This window comes from Acomys minous, assembly GCF_964271855.1.
Source record: "Acomys minous genome assembly, chromosome: 6".
In the NCBI taxonomy this organism is placed as follows: domain Eukaryota; kingdom Metazoa; phylum Chordata; class Mammalia; order Rodentia; family Muridae; genus Acomys; species Acomys minous.
Genome location: NC_140487.1, coordinates 10338710 through 10366458, shown reverse-complemented (window position 1 = coordinate 10366458; position 27749 = coordinate 10338710). Strand labels below are relative to the sequence as shown.

The following is a 27749-nucleotide window of genomic DNA, read 5'->3' as shown; positions in this document are numbered from 1 at the left end:
TAATTTTTAAATGTTTATCTTATTAGTGTAAGTGGCCAATTTCTTTCATGTTTCTGAATTGGAGGGATGCCATAGACATAGTTATATCTTGAAACAAAGCATTTGTTAATGTTTTAAATACTATTATTTTAGCCAATCTGGAACAATATTGTATATATGCATCAATGCAGCCAGTTGCAAATTATGATGATCACTAGAAGCATACATAGTCCCAGATTTCCTTCTCAGTACTGCCATTGTCACTTGTTAACTTTTTTTTGACAAGACTTTTCTGTGTAGCCAAGAGGACCTGGGCTCACAATCCTTCTGCCTCAGCCTCCAGCGTGCAAGGACTATAGGCCTGCACCCTATACCCATCTGCCAATATTTCTACAGTCATCTTAGAGACAAGATGGTACAGTTAACAGTCATGTCAGATGATTTGTATTTTTTTAGCTGTGATATTGGCATATTTCTACATTCCACTTTTTAAACAACATCTAATATATATTGTTACTCTAAGGATTAGATAATACCAAAGCCTTCTCCTTATCAGCCCTCAATAACTGTTTGTAGTCATTTTGATGGAAATAATGATGAGGAGAGAAAGGTGTGCTTATGAAATACATGGATGCAGTGAAGCTGTGGATGACAGCTTGAATCAGGAAGATGACTAATAAGCTGGATTGCTATGGTGAAAGCACTAAAATTAATGCTACATATCTAATAAGATGAAACATTTAATGGAGTCATATGTGAAATCATATCCTGCCTGGAGGTTTTCAAACTTTCAGAAAATTTTTGTGGCCTCTGTGGACAAGGGGAAAACAAAACTTTGGCTGAAATCAATTTGAATAGACCCTGGAGATGTGTTTGGTTGGCCACACCATCATAGGAACAAATGAGATCCCAGGTGCTCAGTACTAGGCCTGGCTGGTATTGGATAGAATGTTGGTGGTGGCTCCTTGAACAGCATGTGTCCCTTGAGGTCCCTCCTGGGCAGGTACGGGGCACTGGGAGGCTTGTTGCCACTCCCAGTGCTTACTTTAAACCACCCGTTGGGACCCATCAGGAACAAAACTGGGTGAAAAGTTTTGCAGGTTCTGTCAGTTGAGACACTGCAGCCTTGTACCCTGGGAAACTGGTATAAAAGAGACGTTTTAACCATGGAACTGAAAGCACAAGGTCAGCTGCATCAGAGCAGGAGTCAGATACCTAGTGTGTACCTTCAGTGGTTTCCATGACAGCTGCGGCAGAGGAGGAGTCAGATACCTAGTGTGTGCCTTCAGTGGTTTCCATGACAGCTGCGGCAGAGGAGGAGTCAGATACCTAGTGTGTGCCTTCAGTGGTTTCCATGACAGCTGCGGCAGAGCAGGAGTCAGATACCTAGTGTGTGCCTTCAGTGGTTTCCATGACAGCTGCGGCAGAGGAGGAGTCAGATACCTAGTGTGTGCCTTCAGTGGTTTCCATGACAGCTGCGGCAGAGGAGGAGTCAGATACCTAGTGTGTGCCTTCAGTGGTTTCCATGACAGCTGCGGCAGAGGAGGAGTCAGATACCTAGTGTGTGCCTTCAGTGGTTTCCATGACAGCTGCGGCAGAGGAGGAGTCAGATACCTAGTGTGTGCCTTCAGTGGTTTCCATGACAGCTGCGGCAGAGCAGGAGTCAGATACCTAGTGTGTGCCTTCAGTGGTTTCCATGACAGCTGCGGCAGAGGAGGAGTCAGATACCTAGTGTGTGCCTTCAGTGGTTTCCATGACAGCTGCGGCAGAGCAGGAGTCAGATGCCTAGTGTGTGCTTTCAGTGGTTTCCATGACTGACTGTGATTTGCTGGTATCCTGAGTGTTCCTCTCAAAGATGAATCTTTCACGGGAATTGATACTGTTGTGGAAGAGGAAACGGTTTTCTTTCAAGGAATTACTTTCTTCTGTGGCAGTTGGTCAGTCGTGAGAGTCCTTTACAGCTTTCCTATAGGGCAGTCCTTTCAGGTCACAAACAGCCCTGTGAAGAGATAGCTGGGGCATTCCAGATATAAAGGATAAATTTTGACAGATATGGGAGGAAGCATAGTTGTAATTACTTTTAGTGGCTAAGCTTTCTCTGCAGCCCTAGTTGATGTTGAATTAAGAAAATATTTTGGGAAATGGAAAGATGATTCAGTGGGTAAGGTACTTATTGCCAAGCTGAGCTACTAGAGTAAGGTTCAGTGAGAGGAAACCAACACCTGCAAGCTGCACTCTGACCTCCATACACACCCCTTGCAGATAAATGTTATTTTTTACAAAGAAATTGTTTCTGTGTCAGAGTGAAAATTTGGTTTAACAAGTCCTAAAAAAAATACCAACTATCTATTTTGAAAAGAATGGAATTCCAATTTAAATATATACTCCCCCCACAGACCACTCCCTTCAGTTCATTTGCATTTAGTCAAACTCTGTACCTGTGTGTAACCTGATTCTCTGCATCTCACAGCTTCTCCACCCCTGCCCCATTTGTAGTTTTCTGACAAATTAGGCTTTAATATGAAACTTTTGCAAAAACTTTGATGCTTTTCAGAATATTTGATCCATGGACTCTTTACAAATTAAAAATTAACAGACTATATCAGAGAGAACCTGCATCTGCTTGGCCTTAGCTTTTGTATTTGTGAAAAGACCTGTTTAAAAAATGTGTTTGACTTTCTGAATCTTAATACAGAGGAAACTTGTCTTAAATTAATCTAGCTATTAAAAATATACCTTGTTTACCTTTGTAGGTATTTTAAACTCAGATTAATTTTTCCTTGCAGTAATATTTTATGTAATTCTTGGGTAATTTTCATAGCTGACAAAAAGGTCCCATTTACATTTTATATCAAGATATTTGTATAATAACTAAATTTATGTATTTATATGTATATTCTCTACTTAAATTCAAGGTTTAAAATGCATATTTTAAAATAGATGATTATTTATGAAGAGTGAGCCTAGCTAATTTTAAACATGAATTATTGACAAAATAATGCATAGCATTCTTGACACAGTAAGAAAGAGTTGGGGTTCTTATGTAGTAGTTTAAATATTAATTTGTACTGTCTTGGACTCATATTATTTAGTCTTGTGTTTTTAGAGCATTGTCCTTTTTACTGCAAACTTACAAGTGTTCTTGCTTTGTTTTTCTCTGATAGATATAAGCTTACCAAAGTCGGCAACAATATGCTACACAGCAGCCCTGCTCAAAGCAAGAGCTGTCTCTGACAAGTAAGTAAGCAGTCGCTTGTGTGGCTTCCAATGCTGGCCAGATGTAAGGAGACTTTTGTCACCTTTGAGGGTGTTCTCCAGAAGCTTCCTTTGATCTTTTGACCCTGCTTAAAAGCATGCATTTCCCCAAAGCTGCTGATCTTCTATTTCACTACTAGAAGGAGGATCTGTCCTCATCTACTCTAAGGGGGTATGGGTCCCTAATATGGATTTACATTACACTACATTCTCCTGGGTGACTATTATTACTATTACTATTACTGTTACTACTACTGCTAATATTACATTTTGTCAGACAGTAGAAACAAAAGGACTGCTTGGGATTTACCAAAAAAAAAAAAAAATCAGTGCCTGTACTGGTTTTCGTGTGTGTGTGTGTGTGTGTGTGTGTGTGTGTGTGTGTGTGTGTATGTCCCCTTCCATTCTGCTGGCTGTTGCTGGGCCCTACAGTGGCAGTGGGGTGGCCCTCTCCCATTCTTGGCCTCACTGCTCCTAGTAAGTCTGTTTACTTTGAGATGCCACCTCAGTGGGGCATTTGCCCATTGTACTCAGGCAGGTGACTGGCACATAGAAATTCCACAAGTATCCAAGGGATGACTGGGCAGGTTAAAGAGAACAGACAGAATAATTGTTTTTGAATTCATAAATACATTTCCCTGAGACAGTCCAGCCCCTTTGCAGCATCTAAAAGCAGAGAGCTGGTAATAGCCTCTGCGGTATCAGACAGGTTTGCTGTTAAGTGTGTGTGCACTTCAAAACTGGAGTAATTTTCTTTCGTTCTTTTTTATCCTGTAGATCGCCAGTACCTACTGCAACATCTTTTCTCCCTACACAGCGACTCCAGCTTGGGAGGGCAGGGCCAGGGTTGTCACAGCTTCCCCTGTGGTGTCTGCCTGCCAAGCACAGCTCTGGAGTTAGCCCTGGGTGTGAGGTGAGAAAGAGATTGCATGGTCTGGTTTTTTTTTTCACTCCCTTGGGCAGGTGTCTTGCCCACAGTTTGGGCATGCACACCCCCGTGCTGGAACAGTCCACGCAGGCTTGCCTGCTGCTGAAGCTGCTGCCACTTAGCCTCCATGGCAGCACTGGCATTGGGTTGGGAGCCTCCCTTAAAATTCTCCCCAGTTCTGTTTTTAACCAAGTGCGCTCTTCTGTAACCTGGTTTTCTCTTTTTCCTACACTGTCTGCCCTTGTCAGTTTTCCCTCTGCTCCCACTTAAGCAGGTATCTTGCAGAACATTTACATTAGCTATTTAGACAGTGAGTTGACAGATGAATAGAATTTCTGCCGCCATTCAGCATAAGCAGGCTTTCTGCTTCCACTGGGGTTTCTGTTGGCCGTGGTGGAAGGGGTAGCGCAGAGGTCCCCTGCAGAGGAGGTGTGGAGAGCTTGTGCCAATGGCTCACTGTGCTCATAGGGGCCCTTCGAGTATACTTGCTCCCTGAGTAGCCGCCCAAGCAGTGGTCCCAACTGCATGATGTTTGTCTTTGTGCTTTTCAGATTCTCTCCAGAGGCTGCATCTCGGCGGGGGCTGAGCACAGCAGAGATGAACGCAGTAGAAGCCATTCACAGAGCTGTGGAATTCAATCCGCATGTGCCAAAAGTGAGTCTGGATCCCCCAGGAGCTAGCTCATCATGATAGCAGAAAAAGCATGTACTAAGCACCATGCCCTGTCCCCAGGATCCCTAGTTATAAAACAGTGAACTGCAACCAATGAACTTTGGGACCTGTACAGTCTATAGGCATTTATAGTCTCGGTTTTGAGCCAAAACTACATGTAAGGGAACTTGGGGGAGGGGCCTGGTTTTCAGGGTAAATATAATAAAATAAATGGATGGACCTTGTTTAGGCAACTAGGTTCTGAAAGTTTAAAATTATCCTGAGAGTTTGATAAGATCTTTTACATCAGTTTTAGTCTTGTATGAGGCAAATTCTGAAAATAAATCTTATGCACAAAACTCATGAAAACACCAACTAACGTGACATTCCAAGTCTCTACAGATAAATGTAGGCAATCAGTACTGGCTAGAGAAAAACAGGGCGAACCCCAGAGAATGTAAAGTTTTGCTTTGTGTATTTCATTTTAAGACACATAGGGAAAGGATTGTCTTAGCTGTTAAACTCCGTGGTACAGTTAGTAAATGCCTCATATTTCTCACATATTGTTTCTGAAGTTGAATGTAACTAAATCAAACCAAGGCAAAAGATATTTCTAGAATGTTTTATTCATGAGCTGAATGTATATTTGGGGCTTCCCTGAAATTATCTGTTCTGTGGTAGGTATTTAGCTGTGGATCCATTTCAGTCTGTTGATATTAAGCACATTTAGCCTCTAAGAACCTAATCCTGCCATTCACATCTGATGTTTCGTGGTATAAAGTTTTAATAAAATATCTGTAGAAGACCTCCTAGTGCAAATGACAAAGAAATCTTGCATGTATTGTTGCAGTGCCATAGCTAGAATGTGGAGGGAGAAGGAGAGGGAGAGAGGGAAAGGAGAAGAAAAAGGAGAGAGGGAGGGGAGAGAGAGGAGTTACCTACTTTAATTTATTTTGTTGATATTGAAAATGGTAGAGATAAGTGATCTAATATCATTCCTGAGGCTTTACTTAAGTCTAGGTTATGTTTTTACTTAATGGAAAATAGAAGACTGGTCCAGAGTGGCATTTTTGCACAAGGATGTATTTAAGCACTCTAGTGCTAGTGGTTAATCAGCAAAATATTTACCGAGGCTTAAGGGTTATATATAGGATGCTATAAGCATGAATCTTTATACAATATTTTGAGTCTAAGCCAAAATGTTGATTGAACTCTGATTAAAATGTAAAACTAGGCATAAAAGTTGTTCTCAATTATAGTAAACTGAAGTCATATATTAATATTTACTGGATACTCCCTCAAATGACAGAACTGTTCTGTAAGCATAAATAAGGGTTAGTCATAGGAATTACTGAATAACAGAGCCCAGGATTCTGAGGTGAAAACTTGGGCTACAAGACCCTGGACTCAGTGCCTCTGAATTCATCTTCCAAATGAAGATAAGAATTAAGCATTGCCTATCTTTTGAGATAAGACTCAAATGAGATAAAACATGTAATAATTCTTACAAAATATTTGTCTTGGTCACTGTTCTATTGTTGTGAAGAGACACCATGACCAAGGTACTATTAAAGAAAACATTTAATTGGGGCCTTATTTGCAGTGTCAGAGGGTTGGTCCATTATCATGGCAGGGAGCGTGATGACACACAGGTAGGAGCAGCAGTAGCTGAGGGATACAGCCTGACCCATAGGCAGAGCTTGGAGCGGGAGGAGGTGTAGCGCGCTAGTACTAACTCCTAGGCTGGCATGGGCTTTTGAAATCCACATTTCCTCTAACAAGGCCACACCTACTCCAACAAAGCCACACCTCCTAATCTTTTTAAAAATTAATTTACTTAGATTACATCCCAATTGTTATCCCCTCAGTTGTATCTTCCCGTTCTCCCCTCCGTTTTTCACCCTATTCCCCTACCCTAGACCTGTGACAGAAGGGGACCTTCTCCCCCACCAGATGATCATAGTCTATCAGGTCTCATCCGGATAGTCTGCTTCCCCTTCCTCTGTGTCCCACCAGGCCTCCCCACCAAGGGGAAGTGGTCAATTAGGGACACCAGAGTTCATGTAAGAAACAGTCCCCATTCTACTGACAACTATGGAGAATGTGCTGTCCATTAGCTAGATCTGAACAGGGGCTCTAGGTTTACTGCATGCATTGTTCTTAGTTGGTACAGCAGTTTTTGTGCAAGCCCCCTGTGTCCAGATCTCTGTTTAGTTCTGTGCCCCATTTTTTAATTGGATTATTTGGTTTGGTAGTGTTTAATTTCTTGAGTTCTTTATATATTTTGCATACTAGCCCTTTGTCAGAAGTAGGGTTGGTAAAGATCTTTTCCCAGTCTGTAGGCTGTTGCTTTGTCCTGTTGATAGTGTTCTTTGCCCTACAGAAGGCTCTCAGTTTCATGAGGTCCTATTTATTAATTGTTGTCCTTAAATAATGGGATGTTGGTGTTCTGTTCAGGAAGTTGTCTCCTGTGTCAGTTCAAGGCTCTTCCCCAATTTTTCTTCTAACAATTTTTAGTGTATCTGGTTTTATGTTTATCTTTAATCCACTTGGACTTCAGTTTTGTACATGATGATAAATATGGATTTATTTTCATTTTTCTACATACTGACATCCATTTAGACCAGCACCACTTGTTAAAGATGATATCCTTTTTCCATTGTATAGATTTAGCTTCTTTGTCAAAAATCAAATGCCCATAGGTGTGTGGATTTATTTCTGGGTCTTCAATTCAATTCCATTGATTAACCAGCATATTGCTATGCCAGTACCATGCTGTTTTATTTTATTTTTTATTTTTTATTTTTTTAACTTTTTTTTCCTTTATTAATTTATTCTTGTTACATCTCAATGGTTATCCCATCCCTTGTATCCTCCCATTCTTCCCTCCCTCCTCTTTTCCCCTTATTCCATGCTGTTTTAATTACTGTTGCTCTATAGTACAGCTTGAGATCAGGTATGGAGATTCCTCTGGAGGATCTTTTGTTGTACAGGATTGCTTTAGCTATTCTGGGTTTTATGTGTTTCCATTTGAAGCTGAGAATTGATCTTTCAAGGTCTTAGAAAAATTGTGTAGATATTTTGATAGGGATTGTATTGAATCTGTAAATTGCTTTTGGTAAGATGGCCATTTTTACTATCTTAATTTTCTTGATCCACAAACAAGGGAGCTCTTTCCATCTTCTGATATCATCTTCAGTTTCCTTCTTTAGAGACTTGAAGTTTTTTTTTTCATAAGTCTTTCATTTGCTTGGTTAGAGTTACACCAAGATACTTTATATTATTTGTGGCTATTGTGAAGGGTGTAGTTTCTCTAATTTCTTGCTCAGCACAATTGTCATTTTTGTATACAGGAGGGTTCCTGACCTTTTGGAGTTGATTTTTGTATCCAGCCACTTTGCCTAAGATGTTTTTCAGATGTAGGAATTCTGTAGTGGAATTTTGGGTGTCAGTTATATACACTATCATATCCTCTCTGGAGAGGGATAATTTGACCTCCTCCTTTCCAATGTGGATCCCCTTGATCTCCTTTTTTGTCTTCAAGTAGTATATAGAAGGGGAGAGTAGGCAGCCTTGTCTAGTCCCTGATTTTAGAGGAATTTCCTCCATCTAATTTGATGTTGCCTATTGGCTTGCTGTATATAACCTTTATTATGTTTAGTATGTGCCTTGTATCCCTTATCTCTCTAAGACTTTAAGCATGAAATGGTGTGGGATTTTCTCAAATGCTTTTCCGCATCTAAGGAGATGATCATGTGGTTTTTTTCTTTCTGTTTGTTTACATGGTGGATTACATTGATGGATTTCCATATATAGAACCATCCCTGCATGCCTGGGATGAAGCCTTCTTGGTCATAGTGAATGATATCTTTGCTGTGTTCTTGGATTCAGTTTGCGAATATTTTATTGAGTATTTTTACATCAATGTCCATAAGAGAAATTGGTCTGAAATTCTCTTTGTTGGGTTTTTGTAAGGTTTAGGTATCAAGCACACCTCCTACTCTTTTTAATACCATCAAAGAGTTCCACTCCTTGGTGACTAAGTATTCAAATATATAAGGCTACAGAGGCTATTCTAATTAAAACCACCAAAACACTTGTACCCTATATATTTATAAATGCTTAAGGTAATTGATATTAACTTTTTAAAGGTCCCTTTAGACTAGGAGACAGGTCCTGATTTTTCTAGTTACCCTACTAAGAGCCCTATACTTCTGGGTAGAAAATCTTTGCAGTTCTTCTTTAGATATTTTGATGGTGTTGTCATTTAATTCTGTGATAATGGACTGAAACAGTTAATTCAGCTCCTGAAAAATAATTAAAGCTCTTAGAAATAGTTAAAAATAGCTGTAGAAAAATTTGACAGTCAGTTCACTCTCCTGCCAATTATAATTATTCTAAAAGTGGAAATGTTTCAAATGTTGCTTTAATTGCTCCATGGTAATTGCATATGTCTAGCTATGAGATGGAATGTGGCATTTATATATATATATATATATATATATATATATATATATATATATATATATGGTCACTATAAGGAAATTGTCCTATCTGTCATCTCAGACATACAGCATTTCTTTGAGAGTATTTCAGTTATTTAATCCCACTTCATTTCCTAATCATGAAAACAAGAGAAGAGAGTATATTATACTTTTAACCCCTACCTGGTCAGGATTTACTGATTTTGGTTCAAAGTTTCAGTCTATTATAATGGGAGATCATGGAATTCAGGAAGAAGAGACACAGATAGAGGGAACAAGGGTAGGAGGGAGGGTGAGAGGGAAATGGTCAGAGATGGAAGGAAATAAGCCTGTGTAGTGTAGTGTCTTCTTCCTTTTCATCCATCTGGGCCTGCAGTCTATGGAAGGGTGTTACCATTTTCTCTGAGACTTCCCTGAAAGACACACTTCGATCTTATCCAGTCTCCTAGATACTTCTCCAGTAAAGTTGACTAACAAGATGAACCCTTACTGACACTCAAAAACATCTCTTAAATCAAAGCAGTCACGTTTGGTTCCCCAAATGCTCATATCCATCTTTTTCTTTTAAGTATGAGTGTAAATGTTCACGTGTGTATGTGCATACACATATGTGAGTGGACATTTGTGCAGAAGCTAAAGGACAATCTCAATTATTGTTCCTCATGGACCATAACCTTCATGTTGTTGTTTGGTTTTTGTTTTTGAGACAAGGTCTCGGTGGCCTGGAGGTAGTCAAGTAGGGCTAACCTGGCTGGTCAGTAAGCTCCAAGGATCCAACTGTTTCCGTTGGAAATGTAAGTGCATATGGCCACACTCAGTGCTCTATATCTATCTATCTATCTATCTATCTTATCTATCTATCTATCTATCTATATCTATCTATCTATCTATCTATCTATCTATCTATCTGCCTATCATCTATCTGTCTATCTATTCATCCATCCGTCCATCTATTTATTCATTTATTTGCATGAGTTCTGGGGATCATGAGAGGAAGAGCAAGTAGAATGGAGCAGCTTGCGTCCTGGCAGCCAAGAGAAGGAAAAGAAAAGCAAAAGTACAGATGGGGAGGGAAAGTGGGAGAGAAACAGGCAGAGAAATGAATATGCCCCTGCTGCTCAGCTTTCTTCTTTTCTGCTTTTATTTCATCAGGGTCCCTAGCCTGTGTGATGTTGCGGCCACGGTCAGGGTAGGTCTTCATTTAGTTCATCCTCTCTGCAATGCTCAGAGTTCTGCTTTACTAATTGCCTACCTAAGTGCTTCCCAACCCAGTCCAATTGGCATCAGCATTGCCATCATAGCTAGAGCACCTAGGGTCACTTGTTTTCCATCAGTCTCACCTGATTGGTGATCGTACTGTCAGGATGACTCCATCTGTAATATTTCACATTTCATAAGCTAAGGTTTCTGTTCAGAATTAGCCACCAAATTCTGGTGTGCATACTATATGGAGGGTACTCCTGACATTTTTTTATATATGCTCTACTTCCTGTAGCAAACATACATGCACACACATTGGTTCCTTTATGAGCAAACACTAGCTTACTTCCTATAAGTTCTTCAACTCATTTGAAGGATACTTGAAGATCCTCTAAATCACCATCATATTCTTGATAGTTTCTTCAAAATTATTTATGGTAACTAATTTTATTACTTATTTGTATACCAAATATATGTATACCCTTCTCATTTATTTTCTATAACAATACTGATAAATGTACCATATTATTATCTGTTACTCAGATGAGCAAACTAAGTATTTCAAAAAACTTAGTAGGTTATTCATGGTGACTCCCTGGAGAAATGATAGCCTGAACTGATTCCAGATTACACACACTTCAATTTAATCTTCCATCACCTCCCAAATCCCAGAGGGCTCGAGGGTCTTCAACCCTCCAGTTGATGGTGGCACTTTACCTCACAAGACAGTCATTCCTTCTAGATAGTTCAGAGTTCTAGAAGACATTATGCTTAGTCACTTTGATGGCTTCTTTTTATTTGTCACAAGAAGTTGTCATTGGACTTCCATGAGTATCCTTAGTCTGTGTACATGGTTTTACATAATTACAATTTACTCAGGATATGAGAACTGCCTTTTTGTTTGCAGAGTAGTTTCCTCTAGTCTTCCAGCAGGCAAAGTAGAGTGTCAGTATCCACTTATCTACTAAAGACTATTAGTTTTCTGGCATGAGGGGAGTAACTAACTGTTCAAATTTTTCTTCATCTGCAGACAATACAATGGGGTATATATGCTGCCTCCTATTTTACCCTGGGGCCCATGAAGTTAACAACAACAATAATAATATAAAATAATACAGGCAACAAAAAGCCACAGGTTCTTTTGGGGCCACCTTAAGCCAGAGAAGGACAACCAGGCAGTGCAGCAGTACCTCCAACACCTCTGACCTCAGGCTTCATATAGGCGCTAACATGCTCTGGCTCCAGCTGTTGTTTTCCTTAGACAGCTGTTGTTCCCTAGGGCTTTGGAAGCCTAGGGTCTGTGGCTCAATAGTCACTCATCTGGGTTTATATTCTTTTTCTGTACATAGGACCATCCCTGTCCCTCACTATCTTAGTCCCACTAGCATAATACTTTGTCTAGAATGAAATTTCTCCATACTCAGGACTTTTCTTATCTCTTTGTCCCCCATATCTTGTAGGGTAGACAGGGTTTTCTAAGTATTTGTGCATTGCCTCATAAAGTATCATTTTTCTACCCTCATTACTCCTGCAGTAATAAAGTGGGATATCCTTTCAATGGAAAGGATAATGAACAAGCTACTATACAAATATCTGAGCCAATGTGCTTGTACAGACAGAGGGTCACTAAGCACTACATATCCTGTTTTTGTTGCATTTTTCCTGGTGGTCCCAAGCCCTTAAGACATGTGCTTTTGGGGAATGTTCCAGAACTACCTCAACTCACAGCACTGACCTCTTCTTTGTTCCCACGATTAAATTCAAATTCATCTGTCTTACTAAGCAGAAGATTGGAAGATACTTTAATAGTCCCTAATTTACATGGGGGGAGGGGAGACAGAAAACAACCCTTTCATTATTGACTGCCCCAACAAAATATTCCAGGTTTCTGCTAAGTTTAGACTCTTTCCCAAGTCTTTATGCTATTGTGCATGCTTCATTCTCAAGGAAATGAGTTAGAGCAGCAGTTTTCAACTCTCCTGATGCTGTGACCCTTTAATATAGTTCTTCATATTGTGGTGACCCTCAACCATGAAATTATTTCATTGCTACTTCATAATGTAATTTTGCTACTGTGATTAATCATAATGTAAATATCTGATATGCACCCACAGGAGTCATGATGCACAGGTTGAGAACTGCTGAGCTAGAGTGTTAGGGTGGTGCTCCACAACCCAGCCCCAGAATGCGCAGAATGAGTAAATTATCTGCTCAACTCTGAAACCCTTGAGCTTGTTGAACCCCAGAATTGAGCCTTGGATGACAAGAAAGTGTGGCTCATCTGATGGGCACAGGGAAACCAAAAAAGAAAGGAGCCGAGATCCTAGTAACCCTTCCAGGTCACACCTGAGTGGTGAGGTGTAAATTCCTTTGTCCTAAACTCTGCTTTTAAAGGTTCAACCATCTCCCACTATTTTTGTGGGCTAGGGGCCATACTTTTCACATATAGCATGAGGGCATTTCATAGCTAGACTACAGTACCCAGCTGCTCACATTTAGTACACATCTAGTCTAGAGAAGGAACAACAGATGTCCGAGGGTCACCACAGTTGCAGAAAGTTCCCAGTGATGGCAATCCCATGTGTAGAACTGGACCCTCTACGCCTGCCCTGAGCAGCGTAGACAGGGCTGAGGGGCCATGCCTAGCACCCGGTGCTGCCAAAATGTTGTGTATGCAATTTTTGAGAGAAATCACAAGCAACCATTGGAGAAAGCTTTTGTCTTAATTTTTCCTTAAGTCCCAAATCACTGAGCCATATTCTCTTCTTACTAGGCCCATCCTGGAGCAAGGAGAGACCCCTGGCATTCCCTTAGGGAAGGGTGTTTACAGCACTAGAACTCAATTAGCACACAGGATAGCCTGTGCTGCTCAGAATATTGACATAAGGACTTCACCTAATTGATGACTAAGTTTTTAAATCATTGTCTTGAATATAAAAACATGAGAAAACAGAGAAAAGAATTAAAATTATGGTGGAAATGCAGTCCCTTCAAAATTTACTTTTGTTTTCCTTTCAAAAAACCCATCTATTGTCAATTTAAAATTTCATTTCACAGCAATTTTAAAAGACCTGTGAAGGGGAATATCTCGGTAATTATATGTGCTACTGAGGTGTCTGCAGGACACTGTTAGACTGCAGGACACTGTAGACTCCTACATGCACTAAAGCAATCCTCTCAGTATCTTGGTAAAGCTGATTGACAGAAGATAAAATTGCTTTTTAATCCAATTTAGGAAACAATGTGTAGCGAGTTTTAGCATTTCAAGATACTGGAAGCATGGAAGCAGAAATTCAAAATACCCTGGCAGATTGTCTATGATATTATATATCAATGGTATATTGCAGAAATATTATTTCAATATATGTTTCTTTGAGCCACATTTTGTTCCAAAGTCTTTTTGCAAGGGAGTAAGGAGATATGTTATAGAAGCACAACCCAAAGGAAAATGAACAGAAAACAGTTTTAAAGTTACTTTCTCAAGAGTAGAAAGTCTCTAAGGAGTCCCTCTTTTCTCGTGCTTCAGAGTCTTCTGTGGAATTTCATGGGAGACAGGGCTCTATCTTGCCTGTGTTCCCAAACACCTGACTCTGTCTCCTACTCCTTTCACAGATTTTAGACCTCGCACCTGAATCCCACAGGCCATCTGCCCAGGAAAGTTCTGCAGATACTTTAAAACTCCACTTGTCACCTTCCCACTGCTAACACACTTCTTCCACTGGTGTTGACACCCCAGCTAAGGACCTTATGTTAGCCCGTGTTCCTGAGTGGTAGCACTCACGGTCATACTCCATTCCTTCTTCCTGTCTCATGTTCTGTCAGACATTTCCATTCTAGGGACGTGCTTTTCTCTCCGGTCAGTTTCCCCATGGCCATGACAAGAACTTTCTAGAGATTTTCTAACTTCTGCCTCTTTGCCTCTCCCCCACCCATTGGTCTGGCATATCATTTCCTTTTCCCATTTCTCTCACAGGCTTATTCCCTAGAGTCTGTTGCAGTAGGGTCTTTTATTTTTTGTTTTTGTTTTTTGTTTGTTTTGGTTTGGTTTTGATTATTTTAGAAGTTGTAACATGTCCTCACACCTATTTCAGGTCTTTTCCCACATGTCCCAGGTCTCTTTTTCATCACATATTCAACACATTTGTGTTTGTTTTACCTTTGAACATCCTATTCTGTGTCCGAAAGTTTGAAAAACATATGGGTAACTCTACAGTAAAGGTCACATTCTGGAGGATGTCTTGAGTAGCCGTTTCTTGTTTCTCTTCCTCAGATAATAGTAGAAAGGCTGAGTTCTGTTTGCTTGCTTGTTTTTCAAGAAAGGGTCTCTTTGTGTAGCCTTAGCTGTCCTGGACTCACTTTGTAGACCAGGCTGGCCTTGAACTCAACAATCCACTTGCCTCTGCTTCCTGAGTGTTAGGATTAAAGGTAAGTGCCGCCACCACCTGGAGAAAGGCTGAATTCTTAATGCCAGTTCTGTCTCATGCAGCTTGTAAAGCCTTAGGCAAGCTACTGAAGCTCCCGAGCCCCCAGTTTCCCTCTGAGTTTCCAGGGTCATGTGTCAGTGTAGACAGCTATTCTCATGACACTGCTCACTCTTCACCAGGCCCTAAGTACCACCCATTTCCCTTAATGTGTCACAGCCATTGTTGAGCCTTGTTTCTGGCCGTGTCATCCCTCCCCTCTTCTGTGAACCTCCTCACACAGTTCTGTTCGTTTCTTTGTTAGTAACTGTGTTCTACTTTCTTTGCCTGTGCATGACCTTGCTTTCCCTCCTTCTCTCCCTCACAAAGGTTATGGAGGATCAAGGATCAAGGTAGAGACACCACGTGATTCACATTCATACCCCTTGAGCAATTTTTGGAGACTCCAGTACTTTGTCTTTGGGGCGCCCTGTACATACTACAAGATCCATGTGTTTGAGATACACTATGATACTCTTATGTCTCTCCTTGCACCTTTACATACTTTCATGTCTATGTTTTTGGAGTACTCAGTGTGTCCTTCTGTCTCTGTATAAGCTCCCATGTGTATGAACCTGCAAAACATCCTGGCTATGCTCAACTCTGTCCCTAGGTCCTAGTTTGGCACTTTCATATATTTTCTTAGGATATACTGTGGGAATTACAAGTTTTCAAAGGAAGGAAATTCACTACTAAATAGATAAGCAAACCAGGGAGAAGCAGGTACCGGTGACTGTAAGTCAGCGTCCATTTTTCATTCAGCCTTGCTTCATGCTTATATCTTTGTTAGTCAATTGGTGCCTCCAGTAGTCAAATCTGCTACTGCGATAAAACTGCTTTTGTGTTCCACCTAGAAACAAACTCAGCTATACGTGGGGAATCCCCCTACAAAATGGAACTCACCTTTACAATTACATGAGAATTTCAACTTTTACTGTAGTAAAATAATCTCCTCTTCAGTGAATGTGTATGCACAGGTACTTATTCATTGGTACTTTGTAAATACTTCCCATATTATCATATGTCATTTCTAAACTCTGACACTGTGGTGGTTTGAATCCGAATGACCCCAATGGATTCTTATATTTGAATGCTTGGCCATAGGGAGTGGCACTATTAGGAGGTGTGGCTTTGTTGTAGGAAATGTGCCACTGTTGGGGCTGGCTTTGAGGTCTTATATGCTTAAGCGTAGAAGGCACACAGTCTCCTCCTGTCTGCGGATCAAGATGTAGAACTCTTAGCTCCTCTAGCACCGTGTTTTATGCCATGACTAAATCTCTGAAACTGTAAGATAGCCCCAATTAAATGTTTTCCTTTATATGAGTTGATGTGGTCATGGGTATCTCTTCACAGTAATAAAACCCTAGCTAAGACAGACACCAATAACATGCTTTTGCTGCTCAGGTTTTACAGATGAATAAACTGAAAAGCAAGGAAATTAGATAACATATCCAAGGACATAGCAATATGGTCGAGCAGGATTCCAAACAGCAGTTCATAGTAGCAGGTGGCAGGCAGAAGGAGGCATACAGGATCTCCAGTGTGGACATACAGGATCTCCGGTGTGGACATACAGGATCTCCAGTGTGGACATACAGGATCTCCGGTGTGGATGCTTCCTTCTGCAGGACAGTAGAGCTGAATGAGCTGCAGTTATGTGGGATATTTTATCCTCTTACACATGTGGCACTGAGGCCAGGGAGGACTCACCAGTGAACTTCAGCATATACTGTTTCTCTTCCACATGTCACTAGGTTTTTTTTTTTCTTCTAATGTGACTATGTATTTTTATTTGGGGAAGATTTCATAAATGAGTCTACTATATCTACATCATTTCCTGCTTTCCCCTTGAACTCCCCTGTTCCTTAGGTTTATTCACTTATTTATTTGTTTAATGCATATTGTGTTTGACTAGATTTGTTTATGTGCAGCCTGTACTTGCAGAAGCTGGCACAAAGCAGAAGAGGGCATCAATTTCCCTGGAACTAGAGTTTCAGGTAGTTGTAAGCCACAATGTGGCCTCTGGAAGCCAAACTGAGGTACCTTGCAAGAGCAGTAGGTGTTCTTAACTGCTGAGCCACATGTATAGATGAAAGAAAACAATAATGGAAACTTTAACACAAAAGAAAGAAATCTTCCATAATAATATTTAGCTACTCTTAACTTTTAACCCGTCTAATGCTTTTTAATGTCCAAACACATATTTTAATATCAAAATGATCTGCTACATACACACACACACACATACATACATACACACATATATATAGTATGACAGACTTTTTTCATTTAGCAATATATCATAATATTTTTGCTAATAAATATTCTTCTGCTGTTGGGCTTTGAAGAGTAGCTTGATATGTCTCATGTAAATGTGCTGTAATTTAATTACCTTGTTGCTTCATAGTTTTTCCTGTATTTTGCTGATGGTGTTTGTATGATTAATGGTATTGTTTGTATTGAACATTCCAGAAATGTAAACAAATTAATTCCTTTGTGTTAATATCTATGTGAAGGATAACTTGGGAATAATTTTTCTTCAAATTACTGGAAAGTTTTATACCTTGAAAAAGGAAACCTTGGCAGCCCATCACTTGGAGTAGTCTGTGCAGCACTCCTCTGCTCCATGCATGCAGGAGCAGGCCCCGTTCACTCACTCACAGACGTCTGCTTCTCGTGTATGCTCTGGATTTACGTGCTAATGTATCGGGCATAAGGAACACAATCTGACACAAATTGGCTTTGAAAAGTTGCTTCCGAAACCTTTACAAGTGCTGCTCTTCAACTAGTGTGGTTGAGAACTTGGGAAGGAAGTTAGAGGTAGGATGCAGGCAAGATAACACAGAATGCTGACTTAGCTAATAGAAGTCAAGTTGCTAAAACAGACAGGCAGAGCATGTTCTCTGATTTGCAAAGTAGAGTTAGCCTAATTGATTTCTGCATACTTGTGGATAGGGATCTGCCCTCTTTCATTTATTTTTCTCTTGACAAGTAGGATGTGAAATGTTGTTCCATGCCTTTCTAATTTAAATGTTGCACATGTTGAGACCTGATATTGCCAGCCATTTTATGCTTGGCCCAAAACATAGCACATTGTTGTTATTAGCCTTCATTGGTTGGTTACAGCCAACATTATACTTGAACTATAAAGGAGTATAAATCTGCTTTATAGACATAAACTATTCCTGCCCTAAAGAGATAAGTGAGAAGGCAGGGATAAGTCTCCTTGGTGAATTGCTTTTGGTGACTTCATTAGTCTGACGAGGTCAGGGGTGCTCCTTTTGAGGGTGTTCTTGGGAAGCAAGGTTTGAGTTTAGGTTGTCATATGTATGTGCGAGGTGCTTTACAGGGAGTAGTAGGAGAAAGTGACATGGGGATGGCAAAATTCAATCCCTGAGGATTTTGTCATTGAGCAGAGAAAGGGACACATGTAAGCAAGGTGCCTTAGATGTGCTGGACGTCCCCATACATCAGGGTCAGAGGTAGCTTCCAGGGGCAGAACATCACCTCACAAGCTACATTTTGGATGATGGGTGATGTCCTAGAAGCCACATGCATGCATTCCATTCATTTTTTCCAAATAAATAAGCATCTCTCTCACTCATGTTCACTCATATTCACTATCATTTTTCAAGTGCATGTAGATATCCTGGTGGTCAACCATGCTTTTAAACAAAATTTTGTTTTACTTTATTCTTATAGTTTTATTATAATTTGTGTTCATTTTCAGTGGATATATGTTCCTACCATGGGTATCTGTAGATCTTTTTCTTATTGTTTGAGGTTTCTGTATATGCATACAATGTGGCTTTTTAAAATATAATTTTAATTTTTATTGAATATAGATTTTTTCAAGGACAATGCATGCAGTAAACCTAGAACCACTATTCAGATCTAGCCAATGGACAAAACATTCTCCACAGTTGTGTGGAAAGTGGGGACTGACTTTAACATGAACTCTGGTGCTCCATATTTGACCACTTCCCCTTGGTGGGGAGGGCTGGTGGCACTCAGAGGAAGACGAAGCAGGCTACCAGGATGAGACCTGATAGGCTGTGATCATATGGTAGGGGAGGAGGTCCCCTTCTGTCACAGACCTAGGAGAGGGGAATAGGGTAAAAGAGGGAGCAGGATAGGAAGATACAAGTGAGGGGATAACAATTGAGATGTAATTTGAGTAAATTACTTTTAAAAAGACAAAAAAAAAAAAGGACAAGAAAATAGATTTTTTTCATACAATTTTTTCTGATCATGATTTCTCTCTCAACTCCTCTCAGATCCTTCCCACCTTCCCACCCACTCAAATCCACGCCATGCTCTTCCTCCCTCTCATTAGAAAACAAATAGGCAAAAATAGAATAGGACAAAACAAACAGAAAAGAGCCAAATACAAAGCATAAAAAAACTCATGCAGATACTGATACATGTATTCTCTCTCTCTCTCTCTCTCTCTCTCTCTCTCTCTCTCTCTCTCTCTCTCTCTCTCTCACACACACACACACACACACACACACACACACACACACACACACAGAAATTCCGTTTAAAAATCACAAAATTAGAAACCATTATATATAAGCAGAAATCTATAAGATCAAAATATGCCCAGATAAGACATTATAAGCTAAAATCCCTCCAAACTAAGCTTTGAGTTAGTTTTCCATGTTGGCCATTTGAGCATGGGGTCTGCCTTTAAGTGTGGTTTGTAAATTCCAAGTGAGACTACATTAGAGAAAAAACTAGTTTTTCTTTTGCAAGTGATTGTCAGCTGGAGATAGCTTCTGAGCTAAGGATGGATGCTTGTGTCAGCTTCAGCATCTCAGCACAGGGACCCCATCTGGCTTACACCTGTGTAGGCTCTGTGGGTGCTGCTAACACGCTCTTAGTTCACATGTGCATCAGCCCTATTGTGTCCCTTTCTAAAAGGCTTTCTTGGTGTCTTCCATCCCTACTGGCTCTTACAATCCTTCCACTTCTTCTTCTACAAAGTTCCCTGAGCCCCAAAGACAGGGATTTGATGGAGACATAGCATTTAGGACTGGGTGTTCCAAGGTCTCTCACTCTCTGCACATTGTCCAGCATCTGTGGGTGCATCTCCTGAAGTGTGCCTTTAATCCAATCAGACAGTGGTTGGTTACCCCAACAACTTTTGAGCCACAATTGCACATGGATCAAAAAGACTTGATAGCTGGGTTAGTGTTTACCTTTATCTTCTGATAGTGCATAAAGTGCCTTCTGGCACCATGAACACTAGACAGTATGGCTAGAGACTTTAAGTGGGCACCAGCTCGACTTCTCTGTGTTCATTGAGTTAAATACAATGTGGTTTGATCAAAGTCACTTCCATCCCCTCTACTTCAGTTTCTTTCCCACTTCCTCCCAAATATCTTCTCTCAACATCATGTCTTTTTTCCCCTCCCACTGAATCTACTCAGTGTAGCCAGTATGTTTATGGGTCAAAGGCCATCTACGGAAGCCTGGATGGCCTCTCAGAAGCCATATCCTTGAAGAAAACTAACTCTCTCACCTACCAGTGATCAATTTCCAGTAGTTCCACAGCGAGGGGTGAGGCTTTGTGATCACTCCCACCTCCATGTTGGGATTGTTGTCTGGATCTTGTGTGCTTACAACTGTTGTGCATTTATGTGTCCAACTGCCCTTTTATATCCTGAAGGCACTGTTGTTGCAGTATTAATTGCTGAATGTTGATCAGTTGTGAGTCTTTCCGTGAATTGTTATTACTGATAAGAGAAGGTTATCTGTTGAGGGTTGGGAGCTGCACTAATTTATTGGTTTAAGGATAAGTCATCATGAGTTAATTTAATAATATATTCATTTAGTAGAATAATAGTGGTAGATTCTCCCCTGGGGCCTATGAACTATCTAGCCACAAGTTCTTAGCACTGATAACAGTGGTAGACATACATTCCATCTGAAAGTTAGTTTAGCTCACTGAAGACCGGAAGCCCCTGACTCCAGCAGTTCTGTCCAAAAGCATATTCTACAACTATGCATATGTTCTTTAAAATTAACATAAAATTAACATAAAATTAATCAGACTATTGTTGCCATTGTATAATTCACAGTTTAGTAATGTAACAAAATCATGAGGGGATAACCAGCTATCTCTGAGCACAAAGTGTGTCCTTTGTATTTATATTATAGTTAATTTAATTGTGTTTTTATTATAACTATAGTACTGATTGCAATGATAGCATTACTTTTTCACAGATTTTGTCCTACACTGTTTTCAGATAAAATGTAGGAAAAATCTGTAGCTTGTAGGATTACAAAAAGCAAATGACAAAAAGTTCTTTGGGAATTCATGTTCAAATCATCATAATAAACACCTTCCGTGGGCCATAGAGGACAATGAAATAGCAATAGTTGTGTCTTGGCCTTCATTGTGTACATGAGGAATCTTCTACAATTTGCTCCTTCACAAATTCCCTTTGACAGAAAGAAACCAGACAGTTCTTTTTAAATATTAAACATTATTTAAACTTGTCATAGCATTTTTGTTGTTGTTGTTTGTTGTTGTACTCATGTCATGGTAATTAAACATACCACTGCAAGGCCTACTGTGTGCTGCCCATGGTAGTGGTGGTGGTGGTGGTGCGGAGTGGTGGTAATGGCGATGTGTGCACCTGAAATGTTTGGGGATGGATTACAGAAGGAAGTGAGGAATGTAGTGCCAGGAAACTGTTCTACGTTAGCCTGCCTCTCTGTCTTATAGGAAGTACAAAGGGATGAAAATGGGCATTTAGACCTCCCATGCTCCCTGGGAAAGGGACGCCTGTTCTTTCCCCATACCCACAGATTACTTGTATTGAATAGGAGTGAGAGATGTAAACCCCAGTCCCTTCAGTCTGTGGGAAAGATCTAAAAGGTCCTTGCAGTTTGTTCCATCTTGGCTTCTCCTACACATAAGCTGACACTTTTCATTGTTCCCACATCTGAAAACTCGATCAATAGTTCTTTTCACAAAGCAAACTACTTCTTCATACATATGTATAGAAAAAATACACGGAGAGTGCTACTCACTGTACATGGAGAGTCGGAGAGTGCTACTCATTATACACGGAGAGTGCTACTCAGCTACTCACTGTACACAGAGAGTGCTACTCACTGTACACAGAGAGTGCTACTCATTGTACATGGAGAGTGCTACTCACTGTACACAGAGAATGCTACTCACTGTAAATGGAGAGTGCTACTCACTGAACACGGAGAGTGCTAATCACTGTACATGGAGAGTGCTACTCACTGTACATGGAGAGTGCTAATCACTGTACACGGAGAGTGCTACTCACTGTACACGGAGAGTGCTACTCATTGTACATGGAGAGTGCTACTCATTGTACATGGAGAGTGCTACTCACTGTACACAGAGAATGCTACTCACTGTACATGGAGAGTGCTACTCACTGTACACAGAGAATGCTACTCACTGTACACAGAGAGTGCTACTCACTGTACACGGAGAGTGCTACTCATTGTACATGGAGAGTGCTACTCACTGTACACAGAGAATGCTACTCACTGTAAATGGAGAGTGCTACTCACTGAACACGGAGAGTGCTAATCACTGTACATGGAGAGTGCTACTCACTGTACATGGAGAGTGCTAATCACTGTACACGGAGAGTGCTACTCACTGTACACGGAGAGTGCTACTCATTGTACATGGAGAGTGCTACTCATTGTACATGGAGAGTGCTACTCACTGTACACAGAGAATGCTACTCACTGTACACGGAGAGTGCTACTCACTGTACAAAGAGAGTGCTACTCACTGTACACGGAGAGTGCTACTCACTGTCAGGTCTTTTTAGTGCAGATGCTTTAGCCATGTAGCTGTTTGGTTTTATATGACCACACTATGTATTTTCATCATGGTTATCAAATTATACCAAATTACTGTGTCTCCTACATTTTCACTTTTGCTGTTTGAGCCTATATTTATTTCTTTGGTTAGAGTATTTTATCCTACAAGTCTCTGGTCTTCCTGGAAGGAAACTAGCACAAAGCTAATCAACTGTCAACAAACTGAATATTGCTGGGTGTTTTAGTAATTGCCTTGGAAGATGGAGCCACGGGGTGCAGGCTTGATAAAATGTTTGCGGATGATGGTTTTAGGGAAATCAGCCTAATTCAGTGTTGGATTCCTAACCACTGTATACTAACACATCTGTCTTCTGCTTTTTACATTTCAGTATCTACTAGAAATGAAAAGCTTAATCCTCCCACCAGAACACATCCTGAAGAGAGGAGACAGTGAAGCAATAGCATATGCATTCTTTCATCTTGCACACTGGAAGCGGGTAGAAGGGGCTTTGAATCTCTTGCATTGTACGTGGGAAGGCAGTAAGTAATTTTTTCTTTAAACATTCTTTAAGAACATGGAGTGCTAGAACTATTAATGCCACATCAGTTAATGATGAGCAATGAGAATTTCTGCTTCTTCTTGTTGTTGTCTCCAGTGATGTCCCAGCAACAGGGCGGTTAATTACTTGATGCTCCATATCCCTAGATATAGGGGTGTTGCTGTGGTGGTGCCATCTCTAGATTAGAAACATACCTTCATGCAGCAGATAGGTGAATCTGGGCACTCTAGAGGAATAATTTACCCCTGGAAAACCCTCTCTGGAAATCTGCACAGCCCCATTCACATCATAGTAACCTTTGCTTTGGGATTAGGCCTTGCCTGGACTCAGCTTGCCATTTCATTACAGCTTCAGCTGTGGAGTTGGATGAAAGATTCAGTCATCTCACACTAAAGTAAGACTGACCATGTACAAAAGCACCCTAGGTATGTTTCAAAGCAGCAGCAGTGCCCATTGTGGGGGTGTCTTATTGGAGACATGGCACCCAAGTGAATGCTCAGTGCCCACAGGACAGCATGGCACCCAAGTGAATGCTCAATGCCCACAGGACAACATGGCACATTTTCTCCCATTGTAATCGTTCTGCGTAAGGAAAGCAGGCTCCAGCGTCAGGAGCCATGTGCTTCTCCTCCGTATTCTCTGGTGAGAAGGAGTAGAGAGCTATCTGTGCAGCTTTCTGGTGATTTTATTTTCAGAAGGGAGAGGTCTGTGGGGGTAGAACACCAAGGGTAACTGTAGGGGTCAGCTGATAGGTGAACAAGCTCTGAAAACCAGGGCAGTAGTATAAGCAAGGATGGCGTGTGAAGAAATGGCAAGATGTAGGATTGTTGGGAGGTTGTAAATTAAGGAAAAATAACCAACACTATGCTGTTGGACAATGTGTACATTGATACACGGCTAATGCCAACTTAAACAAAACAAACACAACATATAGCATTTTTTTTCCTCATGGATAAGGAAAACCAAAAATGTTGGAGACTCTGGTAGTTTTTTCCTAGCTTACCTTTACCTTGATTGGGCTCATAAACAAGCTAGCTTTTTAAATTCTCTTTGTTCTTTGTTGTTGCTGGTTTTTTTTTTCTGCTTCCATTTTCACTTTGATAAGCTTGTTTTTTTCCTGTCCCTGCCCTTTGTGACCGGTAAGAACGTAACCTGGTTCAGGAAGTGATATAGGGTGAGAGTAAGTTGACAGAGACAAGTTATAAAGATGCTGGGGAACTTTTGTTTGTTGCTTTGAATATTTTCTCAGATAATTACCAAGCTTTCTTTTTTCTCTTCTTCCCTCTTTATGTCATACAGGTATTTTTCTTTTTTTACATATACATTTATATTATTACACATATATACAATAAGCTACCTACAGCAAGAAGAATCACAAAATGAGTAGGAATTATATAAATGTTACAGTCTTAGTGTTTTGGCTATTTGTATTTGGCCACCTTGAAAAGAACATCTTTCCTATCTTGCTGCATCTGAAATCCTGAATGTAAATCAGTATCTATCCTATCTCATCATTATCAACTTAAAACATCTATCTAGACCTAAAAACATCTTAACCCCTAAACAACTAAGCTTAATTGTAAAACTAAACTATCTTTCTTCAACCCCATCAGAGACTTGAGAAAGGGTAAAATTAATTATCGGAGTAGACAGAAAGTGCAGGTTAACAGCTTCCAAAATGAGAAAATTACAGAGACAGTTTGCTGCCTGAAACTATAATGTTGGAGCATCATCTTCAGCCTTCTGGCCCAATATAGCTGACAGACATATTTGTGAGGCAGGAACTACTGAGAACAACAAGCTTTCTTTGTACAATTTTCTGCTTAGAACTTGAAAGATATTGACTTGTCAATGCTTCTCACTCTGCTCGGTAAGTGTAGCAATATAGTCGGGTGGCCCGGTCAGTAGCCCCTCTCAGAAGCCTAGGGGCCTGGGCACAGTCTCCTCAGCTTGTGATGATCATTGCTTATAATGTTCTTTATTAAAAGGACAAGAGCACATGTTAACTAAACATGAGAAAGATTCCTAAAAGCCCAGCAGAATCAAATATGAGATGTCACATCTATGTCAAAAGCTAAATAGGCCAATGAGCCTAGCAACTAAAAACATACCTATAGGCTGGCATCCTGGGAATAATAGTGGAAACTCATCAGTTGGACCTGATTGGTAAGCTCCAACCAGTTGGAAAGGACCCAAAGTGGCACAACGCAGAGGATGATAAATACATAGTATTCGGTGTGATATTGCCATAAAATTAAAATGCTTTGGAGAATAACTAGAAATGTCAGGAAGGGAGTAATCAGCTAGCAGCATCAAATTTCTTTTTTTTTCAAATAAAAATAAAATGGTATCCATTTATTATTATTATTATTATCATCATTATTATTTCTCAAGTATTAATATACATACTTATGCTAAACAATATTTGTTGTTTATATAAAATTCAAATTCAATTTTAGGAAGTCTTATTTTTTTAATTTAAAAAATTTTTTATTATTAATTTATTCTTGTTACATCTCAATGGTTATCCCATCCCTTGTATCCTCCCATTCTTCCCTCCCTCCCATTTTTCCCTTTTTTCCCCTCCCATATGACTGTTTCTCTGAATCAACTGGGAAGGGTCGTGAGACAGGGAGAAGCATGGGGTGATGTGGTGAACTGCCAGAGCAAAGAGAGCAGGAGTATTGAGGGATTACCTCAAGCCACATGGATAGAATACAGTATTGAGATTAAGAGGGTGAAGTTCTATAGTAAAATAGTAAGGCAAGGAAACCATATGCCTATAGAAAGTATCAACAGAGAATTTGATACTTACAGATGATTGTTTCCTGTAACAATCAGATAGCTGTGATCCCAGCCCAAATCAGTTGCACTGTCATTCAGTCTCCAGAGAAAGCCAAGTTAACCAACTTAGAATAGAAAGGTATTGGGGGCTGGAGAGACAGCTCAGAGGTTAAGAGCACTGTCTGCTCTTCCAAAGGTCCTGAGTTCAATTCCCAGCAACTACATGGTGGCTCACAACCATTTATAATAAGATCTGGTGCCCTCTTCTGGTGTACATGCATGCAAAACACTGTATATATGATAAATAAATTGATTTTAAAAAAGAAAGAAAGAAAGGTATGAGTGTGCTCACCCTATAGAAAGTACATGAGAAAATCTGAGAACCAGGAGCTCTGAAGAGCGTTTTCACACCCGGGTGGTGTCCAGTGGCCTTTCACTTGCATCTTTTCACTTGCTGCCCTGATAAGGTTCTAGATTAAGCAGAAAAGAGATTGCTACCTCCATTCTCCAGGAGAAGGAAGGTGGGGGTAAGCAGCTGGTTGGTTTGTAGCCACTGCGCAGACAGCCAGGGGCGTTGAACATCCATATGTAGTCCTCTGCAGTGAACAGGTAAAGGCAAGAGACTAGTTATCATTGAACTATTTGCCTAGAAGGTCACCATCTCTATCACTACATATAAACTAGGGTATATGCATTATACTTGGTACTTTTATAGTTTAGAAAGTTACTCATCCTGGATAAAATTAACATTTTCTAGTTATGTAATATTGATTTAAACATTTCAATAGAAATAAGTCAATAAATAATACATATGTATAAAAATGGAAAGAAACTGAAAGGAATACGCGTCACCTCAGGTGCCACTGCTGAGCTGTGGGTGTGCTTTCATTTTGTTCTTGATGTTTGTATTCTTCATGAGTTGGACAACTTTCATATGTGTTTTCAATAAGCAAAAGATGTATATGAATTTATGTGTGTATAATAATGCATTCATATACACATATCTAGAAAAATCTTTCATGATAAGTGTTTTCAGCTATTCTTTCTTTTTAAAAAAGCAGCCTTTTTTTTGAAAAGTCTCCCATGCCATTTCTAAGCATCACCACAACAGCTTCAAGCATTAGTTTGCAATATTTTGACATTTCTTCTAGCTCTGCGATTTTAAAATTAGATTAGAGATTCACAGCTCCTTCTTTTAAATATTTTTATTGTTTTTAAATATGTGCATGGGGTGGGGATGGAAAGGTACACACAGAGGCCAGAGGAGCTGATTGAATTCCCTACATCTGGAGTTACTGAGGGTTCTGTGCCAACAAGCTGCCCAACGTGGGTGCTGAGAACCAACTTGGGTCCTCTAGAAGTACAGTGTGTACTCTTAACCACGGAGATGTCTCTCCAGCCCCACAGCTGTGTTTCACATCACAGGACTTGGAGTAGAATTCTGGCTCAGCTGCTGATAGTGGCATCTGCTTACCTAGCTTTGGAAATTGTAAAGCCACAATGAAATGAAATGTCATACCTTGACTGTACCATGTTGGTGACCTTAAAGCCTTTGTGGTGATGCCTCTAATACGATGGCAGGCCATCCAAGCTGCTTGGTCAAAAGAGACTGCACTTCCTC

At 40.2% G+C, this 27749-nt stretch overlaps 1 protein-coding gene across 13 annotated transcripts in view; it reads left to right on the top strand.

The window, feature by feature from the left end:
* The window catches only part of ST7 (suppression of tumorigenicity 7), a 233115-nt gene that overhangs the window by 188246 nt on the left and 17120 nt on the right, over positions 1-27749 (top strand). For 10 of the 13 annotated variants that reach the window (XM_084785753.1, XM_084785749.1, XM_084785758.1 and 7 more), the window contains 3 exons: positions 3144-3216; positions 4714-4816; positions 23174-23324. In XM_084785753.1, coding sequence (XP_084641879.1) covers positions 3144-3216; positions 4714-4816; positions 23174-23324 — 327 coding nt within the window. Of the gene's footprint in view, positions 1-3143; positions 3217-4011; positions 4148-4713; positions 4817-23173; positions 23325-27749 lie in introns of all 13 variants that reach the window. The other 3 variants (XR_014780003.1, XR_014780004.1, XM_084785752.1) reach the window with 3 other exon arrangements.